This window comes from Malus sylvestris, chromosome 4, assembly GCF_916048215.2.
Source record: "Malus sylvestris chromosome 4, drMalSylv7.2, whole genome shotgun sequence".
Taxonomy (NCBI): Eukaryota; Viridiplantae; Streptophyta; class Magnoliopsida; order Rosales; family Rosaceae; genus Malus; species Malus sylvestris.
In genome coordinates this window covers 21,044,552-21,069,116 of record NC_062263.1, presented here as the reverse complement: position 1 = coordinate 21,069,116, position 24,565 = coordinate 21,044,552, and the positions used below count along the sequence as shown (strand labels likewise).

The 24,565-nt window shown below is 36.0% G+C and overlaps 2 protein-coding genes across 3 annotated transcripts; both read left to right on the top strand.

Annotated features, from left to right (window-relative positions):
* The first annotated feature begins 13,812 nt into the window (after window positions 1-13,812).
* LOC126618537 (uncharacterized) lies at window positions 13,813-17,267 on the top strand. The gene is made up of 2 exons (XM_050286637.1): window positions 13,813-15,332; window positions 16,866-17,267. Exons 1-2 carry the CDS (start codon window positions 13,956-13,958, stop codon window positions 16,974-16,976), a joined length of 1,488 nt encoding a protein of 495 aa, XP_050142594.1. The 5' UTR covers window positions 13,813-13,955; the 3' UTR covers window positions 16,977-17,267.
* A 2,920-nt stretch (window positions 17,268-20,187) lies between these two features.
* On the top strand, window positions 20,188-24,564 carry LOC126618534 (ribulose bisphosphate carboxylase/oxygenase activase 1, chloroplastic-like). 2 transcript variants are annotated; one of them, XM_050286633.1, is made up of 8 exons: window positions 20,188-20,442; window positions 20,924-21,222; window positions 21,418-21,517; window positions 21,614-21,699; window positions 21,960-22,432; window positions 22,536-22,817; window positions 22,939-23,077; window positions 24,167-24,564. In XM_050286633.1, the coding sequence occupies exons 1-7, from the start codon at window positions 20,392-20,394 to the stop codon at window positions 23,052-23,054; spliced, it is 1,407 nt and encodes a 468-aa protein (XP_050142590.1). In that variant the 5' UTR covers window positions 20,188-20,391; the 3' UTR covers window positions 23,055-23,077; window positions 24,167-24,564. The 2 variants fall into 2 exon arrangements, with proteins under 2 accessions (XP_050142590.1, XP_050142589.1); XM_050286632.1 differs by lacking the exon at window positions 24,167-24,564 and having other exon boundaries at window positions 22,939-23,915.
* The last annotated feature ends 1 nt before the right edge of the window (window position 24,565 follows it).

Below are 24,565 nucleotides of genomic sequence, written 5' to 3'. Positions count from 1 at the left end.
GCAACCTAAAATAGATTAATTCTAATCACGTTTATCTGCAAGTGCACGATTCGTGGATAGTATAGAAGTGCAAATACGGAGTTGAATCCCACAAGGAACGGTGATTTAATTCGATAACTAACCACTTAACGCACAAATGAAATTGAAAATATTATTGAGCAAGGAAATTAAAGGGAAATATTGGTTGTGAAGATTAATACTAAGAGATAAAATTGCTGAAAGTTTAAGAAAATAAATAAATCAATAACGATAAAACTTAAGAACAAACAAGACATTAAGAGCAAAGGCATCCAATTTCACCAATAACAATCCTATTCCAATTCTTAGCTTTCAACTATCCAATTAACAACTCTTATGTTGATAATTAAGTTTCCCAACTCTATAATCCTATCATGATGTATGCATCAAATTATATTCTTCTAAGAAGCAACCTAGCATGGTGTACGCCTAGATTTCACAACTTGAAGTTCCCTAAGTTCAATGGAAACTTTTATACAATCACACAAAACCTAGAACATGGTGCATGCTTCTAGTAACTTGTGATCTCAAATTCATGATTCGAACAAGGTATATGCCTATGAACCTGCAACAAACACTAATTAATTCATCCAAGTGATGGCCAATCGTCAAGAACGAAAGAACTAGCGAATTAAGCCCAAAATTTGAGATTCAACATAACAGTAATTGTCTTGAATAATCAAATAGCTAAAAACCCAAAATATTCTTGTTATGACTACATTGTAGCCTTAGCAAAAGAATTTAGAAACACATTGTCATGGAAAACATAATTAAAGATAAGAGAAACATCAGAAACCCTTAAACCGAAGGAGATTTTTGCGCTCCACAAGCTCCTGAACTCTTGCGCACCTTCGTCCCCCTCTTCTGCGTTTTTTTTTATTTCTTTTCAACCGCCCCTTCCCCGTCTCCAGCCGTTTTCCCTTTTATTCCCTTTTATTCCCAGCAACAGCCGCTTGGAACCAAATCGACCAATCCCCCAATTATTTATTTGTTTTTATTTTTTTGCTTTTCATCTCCACCCTCCACTTGTATTTTGATGAAGATTAAATGCACTATTGGGCCTAAAAAGGCAGCTCATATTTCTCTATCACACTGGTCAGACTAATTTACTTGTTGGGCTTTAAATCTCCAACTCAAATGAACTGCATAGATTTTGGTTCAAATCACTTGAAATGCAAAGTTAACCGAACCTGAAAATCCGAATGGCAGTCACTAAGATGATCATAATTCGTTGCAGGAATATCGGATTGACATGATTCCAACTCCATTTGAAAGAAGACTTCCATATCTTTTGATCCATATATGGTATGCAATGAAGTTCCTTTGGATGAATTAATGGCAGCCCATCAAAGTCGCTGGACAGAAACTCCCATATCCCAGATTTTCCAAATTGTGTCACCTCCATGTTTTAGGCATCGCTTTGATATCCTGTGATCTTCCTTTGAATGTTTACGGACCATTTTTAGACTCTCAAAACTCCTCTTATTTGCCTCAAAATCCATTTCTTTGCAATTAATTCTACAAAATAAGAAAACCATAAGTAAACTACTAATAAGGGATGAAAACTATACATAATCCAAGTACTAAGGTAACAAAAACTTGTATAAATATGAGTCTATCAAGTACCCCAAAACTTAGATTTTGCTAATCCTCGAGCTAAACAAAACAAAAGAAAATCAAATTATAACTCAAAGCAATCCTTCCAACAATGGCACCCTCAGGAAATTCAACTCATAAACATGATTAATATGATATCAACAAGTATTAAAGATTTTCAAATCAAACAATTCACAAACTTTCTCAAATCGACTCGACATCCGTGAAGTGTGTGAGCATTAACCATTATTAACACAACTTTTCTTGATCCGGATATGTATATGCAAATTAGCTCGACTCTAATTCCTCACATGGTATACACTCATTCACTCATATTTGCATATTGATGTGTTTTGTTCAATTGATCTCATTAAACATGCACCTATATACTTGCTTGTCCACCTAACTCGGTATCAATATCAAATAACCACTTGGATCAAAGGTCTTTCACAGGGCTGTATTGAGGCTAAAAGTTAACTGGCTAACAAAGAAGGGTAAGATAAACACAAAATCTAAATGACTTGTAGAGCTTACAATTACATTTGAAAACAAAAATAAACTAAAAGATATATGAAACACTTTTACTCCATGCAGAGACTATTTTTCATTTGGTCTGATCTTTGAAACACTCATTTCATTTCCTTGTAGTAACAACTACTTTCTTTCTATCTTTTTTTTTTCTTCTCTTGAAAAATGAGAAAGATTGAAATTACAATAGTCGACCCTAAGAACTACTCTACAAGCTCTTTAGACAGGTAGGAATTTTTTTTTCTTTCTCATTTTTAACGAGGGTAGGTAGAAATATTTAGGTTAAAGAAACAAGAAAGGTTCACATTCAAGGCTTAACAGGGCTAACTAGGGAAAATCATAATAATGGCCGGCTTGGAAGGCTCAAATGAGAGAAACAAATGCCTTATCACTTCCAAGTTTGTTACATGAATTGATGAATGTACCAAGAGGTTTAAGGCAAGTTCTAGAGATGCAAATCAAATGAGACCATTCACACAAGAATAAATGAGAGTGATACATAATAGTTCAATTTTGAATAGGCTCAAACGCTCACAAGGGTTAAACAAGTCTCATAAAATCCACATATAAGTCTCTATATCATGAAGTCATCATATTAACATGGTTAATGTGCTCAAAATTTTTCAAGGAAAGTCATGTCAATTAGAGCCAGTAAGTGAATAATCCGTAGACCATAATTAATACTCATCAATCTCATATCAATCATACAATGTACTTTAATCCAATTCTCATCATAGGTGTTGGAAGAAACAAAAAAAAGAAAAAACTAACAAATTTTTTTATAAAAATAAATCGATTGAGCGGGCTACATGGCCGCTTAAGCAACCTAATTATGTTTTAAATTTTTTATATTTTTCATTATTTTTTTATATATTTTTTTTGGACAATTCTTAAAACAAAAGCAATGAAAACACAAAAATTAAAGTTCACAACCCCAAACTTGAATGAAACATTGTCCTCAATGTTTCAAAAACTAATACACGCAATGCATTCATCAAAGCAAAGAAATGGAAAAACAAAATAAAAATTGCAAAGATAGGATTTGGAACTCCCTTTAATGAAGTACCAAAAGTTGACAAATCACCCATTCACTTCCACTCACTAGCATAGACACATGGCAAAAATATGCAAATATTAGATAAACATTCAAAATATGATAGAAGCATAAAAAACACAAAACAAAAATAAACTAAAAGAAAAGAAACGAAATCGCCTAGTTGGGTTACCTCCCAACAAGCGCTAAGTTTAACATCTTCAGCCAGACGGACGGCCCCCAAACTTAAATGGAGACACCAGGGCACTCATCAAGATATAAAGCTTCAAAAATTTCGTGCGTTGCATCCTCTCGTTAAAGCTTTAGTCTTTGTCCATTCACTTTAAACGTGGATTCATCCTTGGGATTATGAATTTCAATTGCACCATGAGGAAAAACATGTTGTACTAAGAAAGGACTAGACCAACGAGATTTAAGCTTACCTAGAAAAAGGCAGAGTCTAGAGTTATAGAGCAACACTTTCTGACCCAGAAAAAATTAGTTTCAAACAATTAACTTATCATGATAGGCCTTCGTTCGATCCTTGTATATCCTTGCATTCTCATAGGCTTCATTTTGTAGTTCATCTAGTTCATTCAACTGAAGCTTTCGTGCTTTCCCAGCATTGTTTAAATCAAAATTCAATCGATTGATTGCCCACAAAGCTCTATGCTCCAACTCCACTGGAAGGTGACAAGTTTTCCCATAGACAAGTCGATAAGGAGACATGCATATAAGAGTCTTATATTGTGTTCTATACGCCCACAAAGCATCATTTAAACGAACAGACCAATCCTTCCTTGTAGTGTTGACTGTCTTTTCCAAAATTCTCTTGATTTCTCTATTCGAAACCTCAACTTGACCACTTGTCTAAGGATCATAAGATATAGACACCTATGGGTTATGTTGTACTTTTTCAGGAAAACTTCAAAGGGCTTATTACAGAAATGAGTGCCTTTGTCACTGATAATGGCTCTAGGAGTCCCAAACTGAGGAAATATGATGTCTTTGAGGAAAGACGAAACAACTTTATGATCATTGGTTCTAGTAGCCAAACCCTCAACCCACTTGGAAACATAGTCAACTCCCACTAATATATACTAATAACTATAAGAGCTTGGGAAGGGTCCCATGAAATCAATACCCCACACATCAAATAACTCAACCTTTAGAATGTTGTTGAGTGGCATCATGTTTCGATGCGAAATATTTCCCATCCTTTGGCAACGATCACATCTCTTGCAAAAATCATATGCATCTTTAAACAAAGAAGGCCAAAACAATCCAGATTGCAATACCTTAACGTCAGTTTTCTTGGCCCCGAAATGTCGTTCACATGCATAACTATGGCAGAAAGTAAGCACACTCTGCTTCTCTTCTTTGGGAATGCATCTTCGAATAATTTGATTTGGATAATGCTTGAACAAATATGGATCGTCCCAAAAATAATGCTTGGCCATATATTGAAGTTTCTTTCTATCTTAACGATTACTCACTCCAGGAAAGTCTCTGATAGCCAAGTAATTCACAATACTTGCAAACCAAGGAAAATTTGTTTTGGAAATGGCAAAGAGTTGTTCGTCCGAAAAACTCTCATTCAACGGTAACTCTGCTTCAACATCTCTTAAAGCTGAAACCAACACCGAAGGATGATCTGCAACTAAATTCTCTGATGCCTTCTTATCTCAAATCTCTAGGTGAAATTCTTGCAGCAAAAGAACCCAACAGATCAACCTGGGTTTGGCCTCTTTCTTGGTAAGCAAATACTTGGGAGCTGCATGATTGGAAAATACAATTACCTTAGAACCAATAAAATAAGACCTGAATTTCTCCAATGCAAAAACCACAGCTAGCAACTCTTTTTCAATGGTCAAATAATTCAATTGAGCATCATTAAGGGTCCTGCTTGCATAATAAATAGCATGGGGCAGCTTGCCAACTCTCTGTCCTAAAATTGCTCCTACTGCATAATCAGAAGCATCGCACATTAGTTCAAAAGGAAGACTCCAATCTGGAGCCATCATAATAGGAGCAGAAGTTAAAAGATTTTTATGAGAGTTAAAAGCATGCAAAAACTCATTATTGAAATCAAATGTGGCATCTTTAGCAAGGAGATCACATAAAGACTTCGATATCTTAGAGAAGTCTTTGATAAATTGACGATAGAAACCAGCATGCCCCATGAAATATCTAATTGCTTTGACTGAAGTCGGCGTGGAAGATTAGCAATCAAATCAATTTTTGCTTTATCCACTTCAATACCTCTACTGGAAACCACATGTCCCAATACTATGCCTTGTTGAACCATGAAATGACATTTCTCCCAATTCAAGACCAAATTGGTCTCCTCACATCTTTCCAGAACCTAAGATAGGTGATCGAGGTAATCATCAAATGTAGAACCAAATACTGAAAGGTCATCCATGAATACCTCGATAAATCTCTCCACCATATCAAAAAAGATGGCCAACATGCACCTCTGAAAAATGGCAGGAGCATTGCATAACCCAAACGACATTCTCTGGTAAGCAAAAGTGACAAAAGAGCAAGTGAAGGTGGTCTTCTCTTGATCATCTGGAGCAATAGGAATTGGATTATACCCGGAGTAACCATCTAGAAAGCAATAATGACTATGCCCTGCCAACCTCTCCAACATCTGATCAATGAAAGGCATGGGAAAGTGATCTTTGTGTGTTGAATCATTCAGCTTTCGGTAATCAGTACAAATTCGCCACTCGGGTTTCAACCTCATAGGTATCAACTCATTGTTCTCATTCTTTACCATTGTTATGCCATTTCTCTTTGGTACCACCAGAATTGCACTCATGCATTTTGAATCAGAAATAGGATAGATAATCCCAACCTCAAGTAATTTAAGAATTTATTTTCTTACTACTTCTTTCATATTCGGATTCAACCGTCTTTGATGATCTCTAGTTGGCTTCGCATCATCTTCAAGAAAGATGTGATGCATACACATGGAAGGGCTAATACCTTTTATATCTACTATAGTCCAACCCAAAGTAGTCTTGTAAAGCTTTTCTTCTTCTACCTTAGTCAACTTAGAAGCAATAATAACTGGCAATGTTTCTGATTCACCAAGGTAGGCATACTTCAAGTGTTCAGGTAGTTGCTTGAGTTCCAGCTTTGGAGGTTTCTTGACTGACAGAACAAGATTGCTGAAAACAAGAGGAAGTTCCTTAAAAACATGGTGACCTCGGGCATGATTACTTGAAACTCGGTGCATACTTTTAACCTTAACAATTGCCGGTAATGCGTCAAGTGCAACTTGCATTTCATAAAGTTCACTTTTCGATTCATACTTATCATAGTTTTGAGTAAGACATGACTCCAATGCATCTGAGGAACTAGTAAGATTGAATACTTTTTGTAACTTGTGATCAATGGTGTCTACTAAAAAACAATCATAAACCTTCCCGGGTTGCTTCATGGCATCAAAAATTCTGAATTCGATTGTCTCCCCTAAAACTGTCATTGTTAAGAGACCTTCTTTGCATCGATCTTAGTCCCGGATGTAGCCATGAATGGCTTTCCTAAAATAATCAGAATCTCTTTCTCAGGCATCAGAACAACTTCCATATCAAGCACAATAAAATCCACTGGTAGGATGAAGTGATCAACTTAAACAATAACATCTTCTAGAATTCCCCTTGGATATTTTACTGATTGATCTGCGAATTGTAAGACTACTAAAGTTAGTTGAAGCTCTCCCAAACCTAGTTGTTCATACATTGAAAAATGCACCAGATTCACACTAACCCTCAAATTAAGAAGGGCTTTTTTGAACAAATGATTACCAACAGTACAAGAAATAGTAAAACTCCCTGGATCTTTTATTTTCGGTGGAAGCTTCCTTTGTAGTACTGCACTAACTTCTTCAGACAACATCGTTTTCTCATCTTCCTCGAATTTCTTCTTGTTAGTGCACAAATCCTTCAAGAACTTTGCATAAGAAGGAATTTGCTTGATTGCATCAAGGAGAGGAATGTTGATCTCCACCTTCTTGAATTGGTCAAGGATGTCTAACATGTGCTTGTTCTTTTTCGAATTCACTAGCCTTTGAGGATAAGGAACTGGAGGCTTGTAAACTCTTTCAAAGACTTTCAGAGTGTCCGAAGTGGTTTTGGCATTTGTAGAATCCTCTTTAGGCTTAAAGTGCAACTTTGGAACAACTGGTGATGTATAATCTACTTTTAAACTTTCAAGCTCAGTTTCCGTTTGACAAGTTTATTCACAATGATCTTACCGGTCCTCAAAGTTACTACTTTGGCATGCTCAAACTGTTGATCCCTTGGATTTGGCTAAACTTGGCTTGTAAATTTTCCACTCTCTTGGGTGTTCATAGACTGAGCAATTTGCCCAACTTGACCCTCCAAAGATTTCAAGGCTGCCTCCATAGTGTTTTGTCAAGTTGTCATGGAGGTTATATTCTTATTGAAATTATTAAGTGTAGTCAAAACCTTATTATTTTCATCATCAATTCTTTGCATGAATCCTTGCATCATAACTTCAAGTGAAGATGAAGTAAAGTCTACCGATAAGGTCTCGACTGTATTTGCATATTACCCTGATTTCTGTTCTGATTACCATTCCAAGCAAAGTTCGGATGATTTCTCCACCCCTGTTTATAGGTATTAGAGAACGGATCATTCTTCGGTTTCCCTTGATATACTTGGAGCTGATTGGCTTGATCGAACGTATTCTGAGAATAATATTGAGTACATGATTTAGTGACATGATCAAGTTGAGAACAAATAGAACATACCAACTGCACTTGAAAATTTCCTTGATTTACTTGAGGCTAATTTTGATATTGTTGACTCACCATGTTCATCAAATTAGCCATTTGTTTCCCAAGTGTCTCAACCTTGGCTTCTAACTTGATATCTGAATTAATCTCATACATTCTAACCTTCTTCATTGGTGCTTTAGTCTTTCTTTTTCCTTTCTAAGCTGATTGAGTAGTTAAAGTCTCAAATAAGGCTACAACATCCAGATAGGGCTTCATTATCAGGCCATCTCCACTTTGGTTATCCATTCGCTATTTTGTCACTCTTATTAAGTCCATTATATAAGAACTTAATTTGTAACCAATCTGCAAAATTATGGTGAGGGGACATACTCAAAAGCTTTTGATAACGTTCCCATGCTTCAAAAAAATGGCTCATCTTCCTCTTGTGAAAAATGCATGATTTCTTGCCTCAAAGCATCTGTTTTAGTATCTGGAAAGAACTTTAAAAGAAAAGCATCTGTGAGCTCAGTGAAACTCCGGATTGTTCTTGGCTTCAAATTATGCAACCAATCTTTAGCTTTGTCCCGGAGTGAATAAGTAAACAATCTCATCTTGATTTGATCTTGATGTATGGTTGGATGTGTGATTGTGCTTATAGCTTCAACATAAAGCTTGAGATCATCAAAAGGATCATCCTGAGTCAACCCATGAAAATTAGGGATCAACGACAACATGGATACATTCAACTGCATACTCGGATGAGCACCATTCAGAAGAACTAAGCACTAAGGTTCATTAGTGAAATGGGGAACCGAATTAGCCGCCATGGGCTGAGGTCTTTCCTGTTCCTCTTCCATGTATTGCGATTCTTTTTTCCTGCTTAGATTTCACAAAGTACGTTCGATCTCTGGGTCAAACGGAACTCACTCAAGGCTTCTTGAACGCCTTTCGTTCATATACCAAAGGGCAAGCACCTGAAATACGGAGAAAAAAAATAAAAATCAGAAAACAAACTAATATATACAACAAAGGGGTACACAATTAGTACTCGAATCAAAGGCAATTGTTCCCCAGCAACGGCGCCATAAACTTAATGCGTAAATTAGAGCAACCTAAAATAGATTAATTGTAATCACGTTTATCCGCAAGTGCACAGTTTGTAAATAGTATAGAAGTGCAAATACGGAGTCAAATCCCACAAGGAACGGTGATTTAATTCGATAACTAACCACTTAACGCACAAATGAAATTGAAAATATTATTGAGAAAGGAAATTAAAGGAAATATTGGTTGTGAAGATTAATACTAAGAGATAAAATTGCTGAAAGTTTAAGAAAATAAATAAATCAATAACAATAAAACTTAAAAACAAACAAGACATTAAGGGCAAAGGCATCCAATTTCACCAATAACAATCCTATTCCGATTCTTAGCTATCAACTATCCAATTAACAACTTTTATGTTGATGATTAAGTTTCCCAACTCTATAATCCGATCATGATGTATGCATCAAATTATATTCTTCTAAGAAGCAACCTAGCATGGTGTATGCCTAGATTTCACAACTCGAAGTTTCTAAGTACAATGGAAACTTTCATACAATCACACAAAACCTAGAACATGGTGTATGCTTCTAGTAAATTGTGATCTCAAATTCATGCTTTCTAGTAAATTGTGATCTCAAATTGATCTAACTTGAATGTATGATTGAGCTTATACATTTTAATGATTAAATTCATAAATATCTTGACCACATATGAATTTCATATCTTATTGTCTTTTAGCCTCTATATTGGTATTTGTAGCAAACAAATGGGTATCTCTATGAGAAAATGTTGTAGATCGATGAATATTTTCAATCTAGATATTTATTAGATACCAAAAATTATAAGTCTATTCGCGAAAGTCGAAGTCAATGCCACGTACAATATTTGGTAAGACATATTTAGAGAACTGTTATTAGCACTCCAAAAATCTCATCATACACTCTGCACAAATGTATTTTCCTTTCTAATTATAGAAAGTTTGGAGTGCCAAATAAGATTTTTGGAGTGCTAATAACAATTTTCTATATTTATGTACATTTTATTTTAGTTTGGAAGTCGAATTCCTTTTTTTTCTTTTTTTCTTTATCAAGTTAGGAGTATCACAGACTGTGACCCTGTGCAACTAGTTGTTGATTTGTTTTGAATAATCAACATTATTTCTTACAATGTCTTGGGCATATGAATAACAGAAAGAAAACGGTCATGATACAAGCTAATAATAGTAATACTAATTAGTAAACAACTTGTGCATGATGTTTGCTTATAACCAAGTAGCATGTAGGGACAAATGTGTAGGTTTCATGCATGACTTGGAATAGTATTAGTAAATGCATGACGTTTTCTTATAACCAAGTGGCATGAAGGGACAAATGTGCATGTTTCATGCATGACTTGGAATAGTATTAGTCGTCGGGAGATTTTGCATCAATTTGTTTTTGTTTTTAATATGTATATATTAAGTTCTATTTTAATGGAATTGCTCACCACCCGTAAGTTGTGATAATGCCTTTATTTATCGTTGTTATGTGAGTTTAATTAAAATTTGAGATTGTGTTTATCCACTACATACATTTTGATTTTTTTTTTTTTTTGAGTCGAGCAATAGCATAAGTGATGTTAGATTAGTCACTGACAAAATTTGAACCCACACCGTCATGCAAGAGTACAACACTTTTTCACCACTGTAGTAAAGAGCCACTTGCCAACAAGTTGTTTGGCCTGTGTGACTTTATTAATACTATTCCAAGTCATGCATGAAACATACACATTTGTCCCTTCATGCCATTTGGTTATAAGCAAACATCATGCACAAATTGTTTACTAATTAGTAATACTCTTATTCAGCTTGTATCATGATTGTTTTCTTTCTATTATTCATATGCCCAAGACATTGTAAGAAATAATATTGATTATTCAAAACAAATCAACAACTAGTTACACATGGTCACAATTAGTGATACTCCCAACTTGATAAAGAAAGGAAAAAAAAAGGAAGGCGTATGAATAACATTAAGAAAACGGTCATGATACAAGCTAATAGTAGTAATACTAATTAGTAAACAACTTGTGCATGATGTTGGCTTATAACCAAGTGGCATGAAAGGACAAATGTGTAGGTTTCATGCAGGACTTGGAATAGTATTAGTAAATGCATGATGTTTGCTTATAACCAAGTGGCATGAAGAGACAAATGTGTATGTTTCATGCATGACTTGGAATAGTATTAGTCGTCGGGAGATTTTGCATCAATTTGTTTTTGTTTTTAATATGTATATATTAAGTTCTATTTTAATGGGATTGCTCACCACCTCTAAGTTGTGATAATGCCTGTATTTATCATTGTTATGTGAGTTTAATTAAATTTTGAGATTGTGTTTATCCACTACATACGTTTCAATTTTTTTTTTCTTTGAGTCGAACGATAGCACTAGTAAGTTAGATGTTAGATTATCACTGACAGAATTCGAACCCACACCGTCATGCAAGAGCACAATACTTTTTCACCACTATGGTAAAGGGCCACTTGCCAACAAGTTGATTAGCTTGTGTGACTTGACCAATACTATTCCAAGTCATGCATGAAGCATACACATTTTTCCCTTTATGCCACTTGGTTATAAGCAAACATCATGCACAAATTGTTTACTAATTAGAACTACTCTTATTTAGCTTGTATCATGACCTTTTTCTCTCTGTTATTTATACGCCCAAGACATTGTAAGAAATAATGTTGATTATTCAAAACGAATCAACAACTAGTTGCACAAAGTCATAGTCAATGATACTCCCAACTTGATAAAGAAAGAAAAAAAAAGAAAAAGGAAGTTGACTTCCAAACTAAAATAAAATGTCTATAAATATAGAAAATTGTTAGTAGCACTTCAAAAATCTAATTTGGCACTCCAATCTTTCTATAATTATAAAGAAAAATACACTTGTGCAAAGTGTAGAATGAGGTTTTTGGAGTGCTAATAACAGTTCCCTAAATATATCTTAACAAATATTGTACGTGGCATTGACTTAGACTTTCGCGAATAGACTTATAATTTCTGGTATCTAATAAATATTCAGATTGAAAATATTCATCAATCTACAAAATTTTCTCATGCAGGTACCCATTTTTTTTGCCACAAATACCAATATAGAGGCTAAAAGACACTACGATATTAAATTCATATGCAGTCGAGATATTTATGAATTTAATCATTAAAATGCATAAGCTCAATTGTACATTCAAGTTAGATCAATTCCCGAATTGGGAAAGAAAAAAAAAATAGATCAATACCCGAAGTTTTGGTGAACAATAAAAATTGCTTACCTAACTTTTTAACCACAATTCTATGTATTGTGAATTTTTGTCCGCAACTTTTGTGGCATATAGAGGCTAAAAGATACTACGATATTAAATCCATATGTGGTTGAAATATTTATCAGTTTAATCATTAAAATGCATAAACTCAATTACACATCTAATTTAGATCAATTCCCAAAGTTTTGCTCCACAATAAAAACTGCTTATCTATGAGTTCGCCTTTCAAACGTGCAAAGGCGATATACTTTTTAGCCCCCGTTCAATGTAATGTGAATTGTTGTCTGCAACTTTTGTATCTAATAAATATCCATGGTTTTGACAAAAAAAAAATCCACGATTAAAAATATTCATTGATCTACCAAAAGCTATCATGGACGTACCCATTTTTCTACCACAAATATGAATATAGAGTCTAGAAGATTCTCATTTAATTGAATCATACCAAACTCATTAAACACTCTAACCAAAAGCTCATTTAATTGAAAAGAAAAAGGAATCAATAGGTAAAAATTGAACCAATTGATTGAACACATACCAATTATTAAGTTAATTAGTTCTCTAGAAATTTAGAGATGTCAAATGACGAAGAAAAGGAAGAGGAAGAGGTTTGGATGACTACGGAGGAGTAGATGAGGGTGCAGAATGACAACCATGGGAGATGGAAAGATTTTTTAAAGAGAGAGAGAATGGGCTTTGCTCTATGGAGATGATGGACTGGTTAGAGTTTTATTTTTATTTTTAAGTAGATTGAGTTGGGTGTAAAAAAAAGTTTGATTGAGTTGAGTTTTGATAAGTAAGGGTGATTTCGGAAATAACGTTGGGTGTAAAGAGATAATGATAGATAAATTAAATACAATGTAAATATAAAAAATAAACTGAGTGTTGAGATACAAAATATGAATTCAAATAAAATTTATGTCTCTTACTTAGATTTAGATGGGCTAAAATTCAAAGCGAGATGACCTTAGATATAGAGCGCTAAAATCCAAATCCTCTTCGAGATTTAATTTTCCTAGATTAATTAATAGCTTACCAAACTAACAAAAGAGTCAACAATTAACAATAAAGAAAAGGAAGACCAAAAGAGTCAAGAGTGACTAAATTAAAAGCACGTACCGGCCAATTAATAGCTTACCAAACTAACAAAAGAGTCAACAATTAACAATAAAGAAAAGGAAGAACAAAAGAGTCAAGAGTGACTAAATTAAAAGCACGCACCGGCCAAAACCTTAAAGATTTTTCAGTATGATCGTCATACAAGATAGTAAATCACGTGTCGTTATATAAATAGTGGGATATATATGTTAAAAAATTAATAATTTAAAAAATAAAATTTTCCACCACTTACATTAGTAAATCACGTGTCGTTATATAAATAGTGGGATATGTATGTTAAAAAATTAATAATTTAAAAAATAAAATTTTCCACCACTTACATAACAACACGTGGTGTACCATTCGTGTTCCCGTCACAACTAAAAATTTCTCCAATACGTCAATTAAGAAAGGTGACGTTTTGCACCCGCCTGCATCTGCTTGTTCCCTCCCTTCCCAAACCTTCACATAAATTTCAAATCTTCAACAAATCCCTTGGGATAGATTGAGTTCCTTATAATTTCCATTTTCCTGGAAAATTATTTTCTCGGAAAATTATTTTCTCATTAAAAATGTCTTGTGCAAGATCAAAAACCCTTCACGACCACCCCTTAAATTTCTGGAAATTCCTAATCAGAGCCATTGATGTCTTATCCCTTGCCATGAAAATAACCCTAGCTCTTTGCTCCGTGGCTTCCATCTCTATCATCCTCTATTTCGCCGTCTCAAACCGCTCCCATAATTTCCCTCCACACACCAACGTAGTCACCAACCTCAATCAAAACTGCATCTCCGCCGACGGTCACGAAAAGACAAACATTTCACACGTTCTGTTTGGCATCGGAGGCTCCGTGAAGACGTGGAACGAACGCCGACACTACACCGAATTGTGGTGGAAGCCTAACGTCACTCGCGGGTTCGTTTGGATGGACCAGATACCAACCCCATTCATGACGTGGGTGGAGACCCTTCCACAGTACAAAGTGTCCGGGGACACGTCACGGTTCAAGTACTCGTGCCCGTATGGTTCACGGTCGGCGGTTCGGTTGGCGAGAATCGTGAAAGAGAGCTTCGAGCTAGGTTTAGAAAATGTGAGGTGGTTTGTTATGGGGGACGATGATACGGTCTATTTCCCCGATAACTTACTTTCAGTGTTAGCAAAATACGATCACAATCAAATGTACTATATTGGCGGGAACTCGGAGAGTGTGGAGCAAGATGAGATCTTCTCATACACTGTGGCTTACGGCGGTGGCGGGTTTGCCATTAGTTACCCATTGGCTGCTGAGCTTGTTAAAATTTTGGACGGCTGCATTGATCGGTATGATAAACTCTACGGCGGGGATCAAAAGATCCAGGGTTGCTTGAGCGAGATTGGAGTGCCGCTAACAAAAGAGCTCGGCTTTCACCAACTTGATATATGGGGCAACCCGTATGGTTTGCTATCGGCGCACCCTGTGACCCCGTTGGTGTCACTCCACCATTTTGACTCTGTGGAGTCGATATTTCCAAACCTGAACCAGATTGACTCGGTCAAGAAGTTGGTTAGCGGGTACAAAGTGGATCCGGGCCGGACCGTACAACATAGTTTTTGTTACGACTTGAGGCGTAATTGGTCTGTTTCGGTGTCTTGGGGCTACACGGTGCAGTTGTATCCGTTTTTGGTGACGGCTAAGAAGCTGGAAACGGCGTTGCAGACGTTTTGGACGTGGAAGAATTGGGACGCGCGCTTGTTCACGTTTAATACCCAACCCGTCAGTTCGGACCCGTGTGAGAGATCGGTTGTGTATATGTTAGATGGGGTTGAAAACGTTGGTGGGGGTGAGACCCTGACTACTTACAAGAGGTACGGGGAAAATGATTGCATTCGAAGTGACTACACTCATGCTTTGAAAGTTGAGGTTTTCAATGTCTCGGCTCCCAAATTCAACCCAGACTTGTGGAATAAGGTGAGGAAAAATTTCTCCTTCATTAGGAAAATTCTCTTGGAAAAGGTATTGAAATATAGGTGGCACATTTTATAGTTACGTGGCAAATGATGCAGGATGTGAGGAGTTAGTCAATCAACTATATTTTTTTAGGAAGAAATTAGATTTACATTCTTCTTTTGATTATTCAATTAATTAAAATCCTATTCATTTTCAATTTTTGATCAAGGTCTTTAGGTATTAATAACATCATTAATTATTTGAATAATAAAATATTTTTATTTTTAAAATATATTCCTTTAGTGTTAAAAATGTTACAATTAGTATATTTATATTTATGGCTAAAATTTTTATCATATATTTTTATTTTTAGTTTGTACCTATTTTTAATTTGCAAATATTTTTTAATTTGTACCAATTTTCTTTTCATTTTTAATTTGTACCCATATATTAGTTTCTTTTTGCGCCCATATTTTTTAAAGTTTTATTTGTATTTGTACCTATGTGTATACCATCACATGACATTGTATATTTAATCAATGATAGAAAAATTACATATGGTATATTTATGTTTTATGCCTAAACTTTGTATCATATATTTATATTTTTAGTTTGTACCCACTTTTAATTTGCAACATTTCTTTTTAATTTGTAGTATTTTTTAGTTTTATTTTGTACCCATGTATTAATTTCTTTTAGCGCCTATATTTTAAAAAATCATTTGTACTCATAATTTTTTAATCTTTTATCTGTACCCTAATTTATTTATAATGTACCCATTCTTCTTTATTAATGTACCAATTTGTTATATGTGAAACGTACCAATTTTTTTTGTAAAATGTACCAATTTTTTTAACACTATGGATACATTCTTTTGCCATTTATTATTTCTTCTTCTTACATAGTTTTTATCCATTTATTCAATTAAAATGTTTGAATTTTTTTATTGTAACCGTTTCTAATAGCATTATAATGAGGGATTTTAAATTTATAGGATTATAAATCTCATAAAATATCAAACAATTAATGTCAGAACTATAAAACTATAAATATTAATAGTAATATAATGAGGTGTACAAAGTCAATGGACTTTGATCAAACTTTGAATACTATTAAGGTTTTTATCAAAGAATATTAAGAATTAGGGATCGCATCCAAAATATTCATTCTTTCAATAAACTGACTACTCACATTCTGCAATTATCTCTAATCAAAGAACAGCCCCCCCCCCCCCTACTCTGATTTTGATAGTTGATTTCTTCTTTCCAAAGTGGGTCATAAAGTTATAAGAACATGGACTATTTGTTGGCACAATTTTATTGGTGACAAAAACGTGACAAAATTGACATGCATTAAACTTTAGAGGCATTGGCCCATAATCTAAATGCATTGACCATATAGGGAAAATATCATGCACCTCAATCTTCTGCAGGATTTTCTGTCTAAATTCTGAGCACCATTTGTGCCATAATATGTGCTGAAATTGTTTGTGTGGATACAATTAAGTTGATTAGTGCTAGCTTAACATATTTTGGGGAATGATTGAATGGGCAGGCGCCACGTAGACAATGTTGCGAGATCATCAATGGCACAGAAGGAGCTGACAGAGTTGTACAAGTCCAAATTAGAAGCTGCAATCGCTTTGAGAGTGTGACACCTCCGTAACAGGTGGAAAGGAAAAAAAATAAAATTGGGCATGAATAGTTCATTTTAGATTTGCTTTCTTCACATATTGGTGTCTCCGTAGTACTATTATTACACCAAACTTTTAAGATACCAAATGATGTAGTAGTGTATTATTTGTTTCATATTTAGATTTACTATGTAATTTGTATTACATAACATAAGAAGTTTAAGATAAACTATGAACAAGACACATCAGTACCTGCAGATATAGGGACTATGTATCCTTGATAAACTTCATTTCTTTTGCAACTAGTATTACGGTTAGATGTAGTCCTCTTTACTTGTAAGTAGTCTTAAATTCAATTTTCGTAGATGACAAGTTCAATGCTGTAATATTATGAGAGGCTTATAGTTTTGCCTGATTCCCCTACCCTATAATGTAAAATATTGTTTGTAAAAGAAAATGAAAAACTATTTTTATTTTTGACCTAAGAAATTCTAGGCTTCACCAATTGGTCCCTCATTGTGCCAAACCTGTCACATTCCAGTCCCGGCTCCGTTGTAATACAATATTGTCCGTTTTGGGCTTACCATTCCCTCACAGATTTTTTTTTGGGAACTCGGGATGAGAACTTCCCAGGGGGTCACTCATCCTAGGACCGCTCTTGCCCAACTCTCTTAACTTCGGAGTTCCAATGGAACTCGAAGCTAGTGAGTTCCTAGAAGGCCTCGTGCTATATGGAGGTGGGCATGTACATATAAGGCACATCACCACCTCTTTGTTGGTTGATGTGGGATGTTACAAAACCACCATACTTACATACCTAAATGCTTTTGAAAACCTACCTACAGCTACAAGTACTTGACTAAAACATAACAAAAGCTACAAATTGAGGTGGAATTATAGGGTAGGCTTGGGGGGGGGGGGGGAATCTTCATACGTTGAAGGGGTTTTGTAATAAATCGTCTTTGAAATTGACCCACATTGTTAAGATGGTCTCTGCAATTGAAAATCGACCAATATAGTCCTGAAAAATAGGTGTCACAAATTAATGTGGTTCTTCTATCAAAAAATTGTGTTATGCGTTGATGTGGCACATAAGTGGGCCCCATAAGTCTTTTTTTTTTTATCACAAATGATCCTTGAAATTGACCCACACCAGCAAGATGCTCCCTAAAATTTAAATCGATAGCAGTAGTCCTAGAAATAGGTGTGTCAAATCAAGGTAGTCATTCCATTACAATTCTGTCAAAAATTTTGTTATGTACAAATGTCACACATAAATGGGTCCTACAAGTTTAATTAAATTAAAAATAAATTAGAAATATGTCAAAAAAGTTGTCAACTCAAAAACCTTGTCCCGCAATAACCTTCGATTCCAACCCACACTCTTCTATCTCCATCTATGGTAGCCTTAGCTATCTCTTCTCTGGAAATAAAAAAATAAAAAATAAAAAATAAAAAACCTCAAGACCACCCCCATCTTTACACACTTCGACACCTTTCACAGAATTTGACCAAGACCAAGGCCACATTTGGTGACGCCTTGGATTGGCAACAACTTTTGTGACATCACCATTAACATTTAGGCGATCAACATCCTTACAACTTAATCTTGGAAAGCTTGTTGGGAGCTCCTCCGGTGATCTCGGTGACGCGGAGAATGGCGAGCTCTGCCTTGAGATAATCCCATTGTGCAAAAAGGTATTTTGGACAACTTTTTAATTGATTATTAACCTACATCAGCACATAACCAAAATTTGACAGAATTGTGATAGAATGATCGTATTGATTTGCGACACCTATTTTTCAAGGACTACATTGGTCAATTTTCAATTTCATGGACCATCTTGATGATGTGGGTCAATTCAAGGACTATTTGTGATAAAAACCCGTAAATCTTGTGGGGCATATTATGTGCCACGTTAGTATATAAAAGAATTTTGGATAGAATTGTGACGGAATAACCATATTAATTCGAGATATTTATTTTCAAAGACTACATTGATTGATTTTTAATATCATGGACCATCTTAATTATGTTGATCAATTTCAGTAACTATTCGTGGTAAATCCACCTTGAAATATCTTTATTTATAAACTACTTAAGAAGGGCCAAAATAGTGTCACTCCATGAACGCCGAGCCCATGCATTTCACTTCGAGAAGTGTGCAGCAATGTTATCCCCAATTAAAGTTAGGATGATGAAAATGAGATGTATTGGGCTTGGTTGTGACAAGTCCAATCCAACAAAATGTGACCAAAAGATTGGCGATCCCGTATAAACCATGATAAGCTTCTACATATTAACTTGCCTTTCGCATTGGAAGTTTCTCGATTTGTATACAGTTTGCACAATGGTTTGTGCTGCTGTTTGTGGCTAAAGATTTTTTTCGTTTTTGTGGCTGATGATCGGTGTACAAAGTAAAGAAAGTTGTGGGCTCTAAAGATATCTTGCACATATGCAATCACAAATCAAACATTCAAAAATAAAATAAAAAAATTACGCAAGGCCATGTTCAATGGAAAATGGCATCTAAATGTAGATTTAGTAAAACACACACAAGATGTGAAATTTGGGGAGATAAACTTAATAACTGTAGTGATAAGTCATGTGAATTGTGTCACATACTCTATTACAAAAAGAAAAAATACTCATTTTAGCAAAAATAGTTACTAGGTCTTACCTTCCGATGTCTTTTTTCCAAAAAACCTTTGAATGTAATTTTACCTTGGAATGTAATTTTCTAATTGAAAATTGTCTAAGAATTCTTGCCTAATATCAACTATCATAAAATTTGAGTAAAACAGCAGTTGAGACATTCTAACTAATTAAAGTAGTTAGAGCGGTCGCACTTGGTGGGATGACAAGTGCCTTCGCTCATGAGCGGTAGGTCTCGGGTTCGAGACTTGGGAGCAGCCTCTCCATAAAATGGGAGTAAGGCTAGCCATGCACCTGAAGTTATGTGTAACTTCGAAAAAATGTGAGCAAGAGAGACATCAATCATGCTTATGCAAGTAGTAACTAAATTTTGTGGAGATCAAAGAAGCTTAAACCCTAACCTCAAACCAACCGAGTTCCCCAGAATCCTCCATTTTGTCTTCATTTAAATAAGCCCAGAAGCCTCCATTTTGTTTCTATTTTTGTAGCCGACCCATGTAGCCCATAACCACCCACAATTCCAAAACCACCGTCCACCTCAGCAGGATACCACGAGCCACGTAATACCGCCAATCCTAACTTGCGTGGCCGTTGGGAATTCGTAAACCAGTTCCCATCCTCCCCGCAATCCAATACCTGTCTTTCACTCCTATAAATTCTTCTCCCCTGCCTTCCCTCTTTCCCAAGATACAAATTTCCCAAACAGTTTCAGTTTAAGGACCTCGTCTTCTTCCTTCAAATTCTCCATTTGATCAGCTCTTTTCTTTGAGTTTTTTCACCTCTGAAAATCAATGGCTGCTTCAATCTCAGCAGCAACCATCGCCGCCGTTAACAGAGCACCGGTAACTATGAATTTCCCACCCTTTTTCTAACAAACCCAACTTTTCTTTCTCATTGTTTTCATTTGGTAGAAAAAATCTTTCTTTTAATTTTCTGATCTCATCTCTGTACAACAAAGTCAATTCCTTTATGAATATCACTGAAAACAGTATTTCAGATTACGAAAATACTTTGCTCCTTGCAACCAATTCTCTTACATATATATATAAATTTGACATGCGTGCATAAACATTTTTAGTTTTCCAAATTTTAGAGCAATGTTATTGTATACATATCAAATTGTGATTTGCAGTTAAAGAAAAAATGAATGTAAGTTGCCGTGCAGTGTCTTTGATTGTTATGGTGTTTGAATTAATGGTTTTAGACTGTAATAGTAACTTTTCCTTTCTGGGTTTGCTTGACTTTTTCTAAAAACATGGAACTCTGTAATTTCACTTAAATTCTGTTTGGATGCTGAGAAAAAAAGTGTTCTTGGTGTTGCAGTTGAACTTCAATGGCTCTGCTTTCTTAGGCAGTAGCAGCTTGAAGAAGGTGAGCTCCAAGATCATCAGCCACCCAAAGATACGTTCACCTGGGAATTTCATGGTTGCTGCAGAATACGATGAGTCGAAGCAGACCCCCAAAGACAGGTGGGGAGGGCTTGCCTTTGACACTTCAGATGACCAGCAGGACATCACCAGAGGAAAGGGCATGGTGGACACGCTTTTCCAAGCTCCTATGGGCAGTGGGACCCACTACGCCGTCATGAGCTCCTACGATTACATCAGTACTGGTCTTCGCCAGTAAGTAGCACTTCTATGTTTTACGTAACGGGGCCACGCTTTATTGAAATGCAAAGTAATAACGTTATGACTAAATATTATTATGATGTTGCATTTAAACAATTTTATTCAGGTGCAAACCCAAAAATCAGATCGTAAGCGTAACTAAGTAAAAATCCAAGTATGTTAAAAACTCAATTTTCAATTTTGTTTCAGATTGGACAACATGATGGATGGCTTCTACATTGCTCCAGCTTTTATGGACAAACTTGTTGTTCACATTACTAAGAACTTTCTGAACCTGCCCAACATTAAGGTTTGTCAAACTTTTGATCAATTTTAGTTCCAATTTTGGTGGTTAGTTTATAGATATTAGCTAATTGATTGGGATATATGAAAATTATTGGTACAGGTTCCTCTTATTTTGGGTGTCTGGGGAGGCAAAGGTCAAGGAAAGTCATTCCAATGTGAGCTTGTCTTTGCCAAGATGGGAATCAAGTGAGTTCATATTTTATTTCTTCTTGCTTTTAGAATTGGGGTCTTAGAAGGCTAATAAAAAAGAAAGTGATTTCTGCACACCTCTTTTCTCCTTCCACGTACCTGTGTTTATTTATGGTTTTTCGATTGAATAACTAAAAATAGAATCGAAAGATAAAAATAAACAATGTGCGCAAAATGAGAAAATAGTGTGTAACATAATTTCTCTTTAATTTAAATGCTCACTACTAAAACATCTTGTAATTAAAATGAATGATCAGCCCTATTATGATGAGTGCTGGAGAATTGGAAAGTGGAAATGCTGGGGAGCCAGCAAAACTGATCAGGCAAAGGTACCGCGAGGCAGCAGACATCATCAGCAAGGGCAAAATGTGCTGCCTCTTCATCAACGATTTAGATGCAGGAGCTGGAAGACTGGGTGGAACTACTCAATACACTGTCAACAATCAAATGGTGAATGCTACCCTTATGAACATTGCTGACAACCCAACCAATGTCCAACTCCCAGGTATGTATAACAAGCAGGAGAATCCTCGCGTTCCCATCATAGTCACCGGTAATGACTTCTCCACATTGTACGCACCTCTCATCCGCGATGGGCGTATGGAGAAGTTCTACTGGGCCCCTACTCGTGAAGACTGCATTGGTGTGTGCATGGGAATTTTTCGCACTGACAAGGTTCCCAGAGGTGACATTGTCAAGCTCGTTGACACCTTCCCTGGTCAGTCCATTGGTAAGTCTTGTGCCTTAACATGAATTTGGGACATCATGATACATTACATAGCTAATGAACGAAAAATAAGAGATTATAAAAATCAAATTGTGCTTGTGTGCAGATTTCTTTGGTGCCATCAGGGCCAGAGTTTATGACGATGAAGTGAGGAAATGGATTGCAAGTGTTGGGGTAGAAGCCATCGGGAAGAGGCTAGTGAACTCGAAAGAGGCACCCCCGACTTTTGATCAACCGAAGATGACTCTTGAGAAGCTGCTTGAGTATGGAAACCTGCTGGTGCAAGAGCAGGACAATGTGAAGAGAGTCCAATTGTCCGACAAGTACTTGAAAGAGGCAGCTCTTGGGGATGCCAATGACGATGCCATAAAGAGTGGAAGTTTCTACGGTTAGATCCTTGCTCCTAAAGGCCTTGATGATAGGGTTGCATCTGGCTTTAGGATTGTAAAAGGAAACAACAATTTGAGAAGGCAAATTTATTAAAGGTTTTGATAATTGTTTGGATGCAGGCAAAGCAGCACAACAGGTTAACCTGCCTGTCCCTGAAGGTTGCACTGATCCATCTGCTGCGAACTACGATCCCACGGCGAGGAGCGATGACGGGAGTTGCCTGTACCAATTTTAGAAGTGTACTTATTGAGGGCGTTTGTTTGCCCTCACTAAGTGGGACTAGATTGGACTGGACTAAAAGTTAGTGCAATATTGTGTTTGTTGATCACAAGGACTAATTTTAGTGGGATTAGGTGGGATTCATCCCGACTAGAGAGCTTGCTAGAGGGTCTTAGCTAGACCCCCCAAAATGAGGCGTACTACTAAGACCTTCGCTCTTCGCGTCGTCTGCTTCATCTGCTCGCATTGTGTCCTCTTCCTGCTCCATGACCTTGCTGTCAAATCCTCACAATCCTTCCCCGCACGAATCTTCCTCTCTCCCTTGCTCTATCTTTGCATTGATAGCCCCACCCACCACCTAAATTCCAAAATTCGATTACCACCCACCGATGGGTCTGCTTGATCCAAGGCTGAAATTGCTGTTGGCGCCACCCACTCCTCTTCTGAAGGTTATCTCCCTCTTTCTCTGTCGAAGTCTCAATGATGGCGACCATTGCTGCATCACCAACTCGGCTGTCTCAAAAGGAGGCTGACATTCAGATGATGTTGGCCGTCGAGGCCATCTAGGCACCAAAATTTGATAAAAAGACGCACCTTCAAGAGACGCAACAATTGTATGCATCAGATCTCCTCCCTAATTTTTCTCAGATTTACTTTTTTTTTGGTAAATATAATATGAAATTTCATATTTTTGAAAATGTTTTGTTTGGTGTGATGGTGTTTAAAATGGTGGGTTCTTTCTAATTTAAGATGAAATGATCAATTGCATCGTTCGGCATACTGGGTTTGCATATATATATTTGGTTGAGTTTGTATAAATGTGTATATTTTTGCTTGGTCTGGTATACAACTTTAGCATTATCTGTTCTTGTTGGTACATTTTCTATCCTTATTCGCAAAATCCACATTGATTATTTTTGTGTGAATTTAATTTCTTTTGGGAAAATTTTTGATGGGTTGCATTGTTGTGGATGAGCTTTCATAATCATGCTTTTTAATCTGATACTGCACCAAACGCTTCACTAAATTAATCCAGCTTAGTCTAGTCTAAACCAGTCCAGCTTAATCTCTGCAGCTAGTCCAGTTCGAGACAGTTCGGTGCAACAAATACACCCATAGGAATTTGAGAATATATATGCATTAGAATGTGGTGGCCTTCATTGTGTCGTTGAAATGTACATGTGCAGCGATTCTCTTGAGTAAAGATAGGTAAATATATACCAGCCCAATTCATTGCACTAGTTTTTCTAAGTATCAATCTAATGAAAATGAATCAAATGCTATGACAATAGAAAGGCGTAACTAAATTCTGCTTGCTCTATATTACCGTGTGCCAAACAGCAAATATGAAAAACAATAGGCAGGAATTTGTAGATTGTAATTTAAGCCCATTGTTCACTTGATCAAAGCAGCCAAGGTTCAACTAGATGACTCCTCCTGGAATTTGGACCTAATCTTTTATTTGAGTGGTTGCCTGTTAGTCAGATCATTCTATTTATTATTATTTGGACCTAATCTTTTATTTAT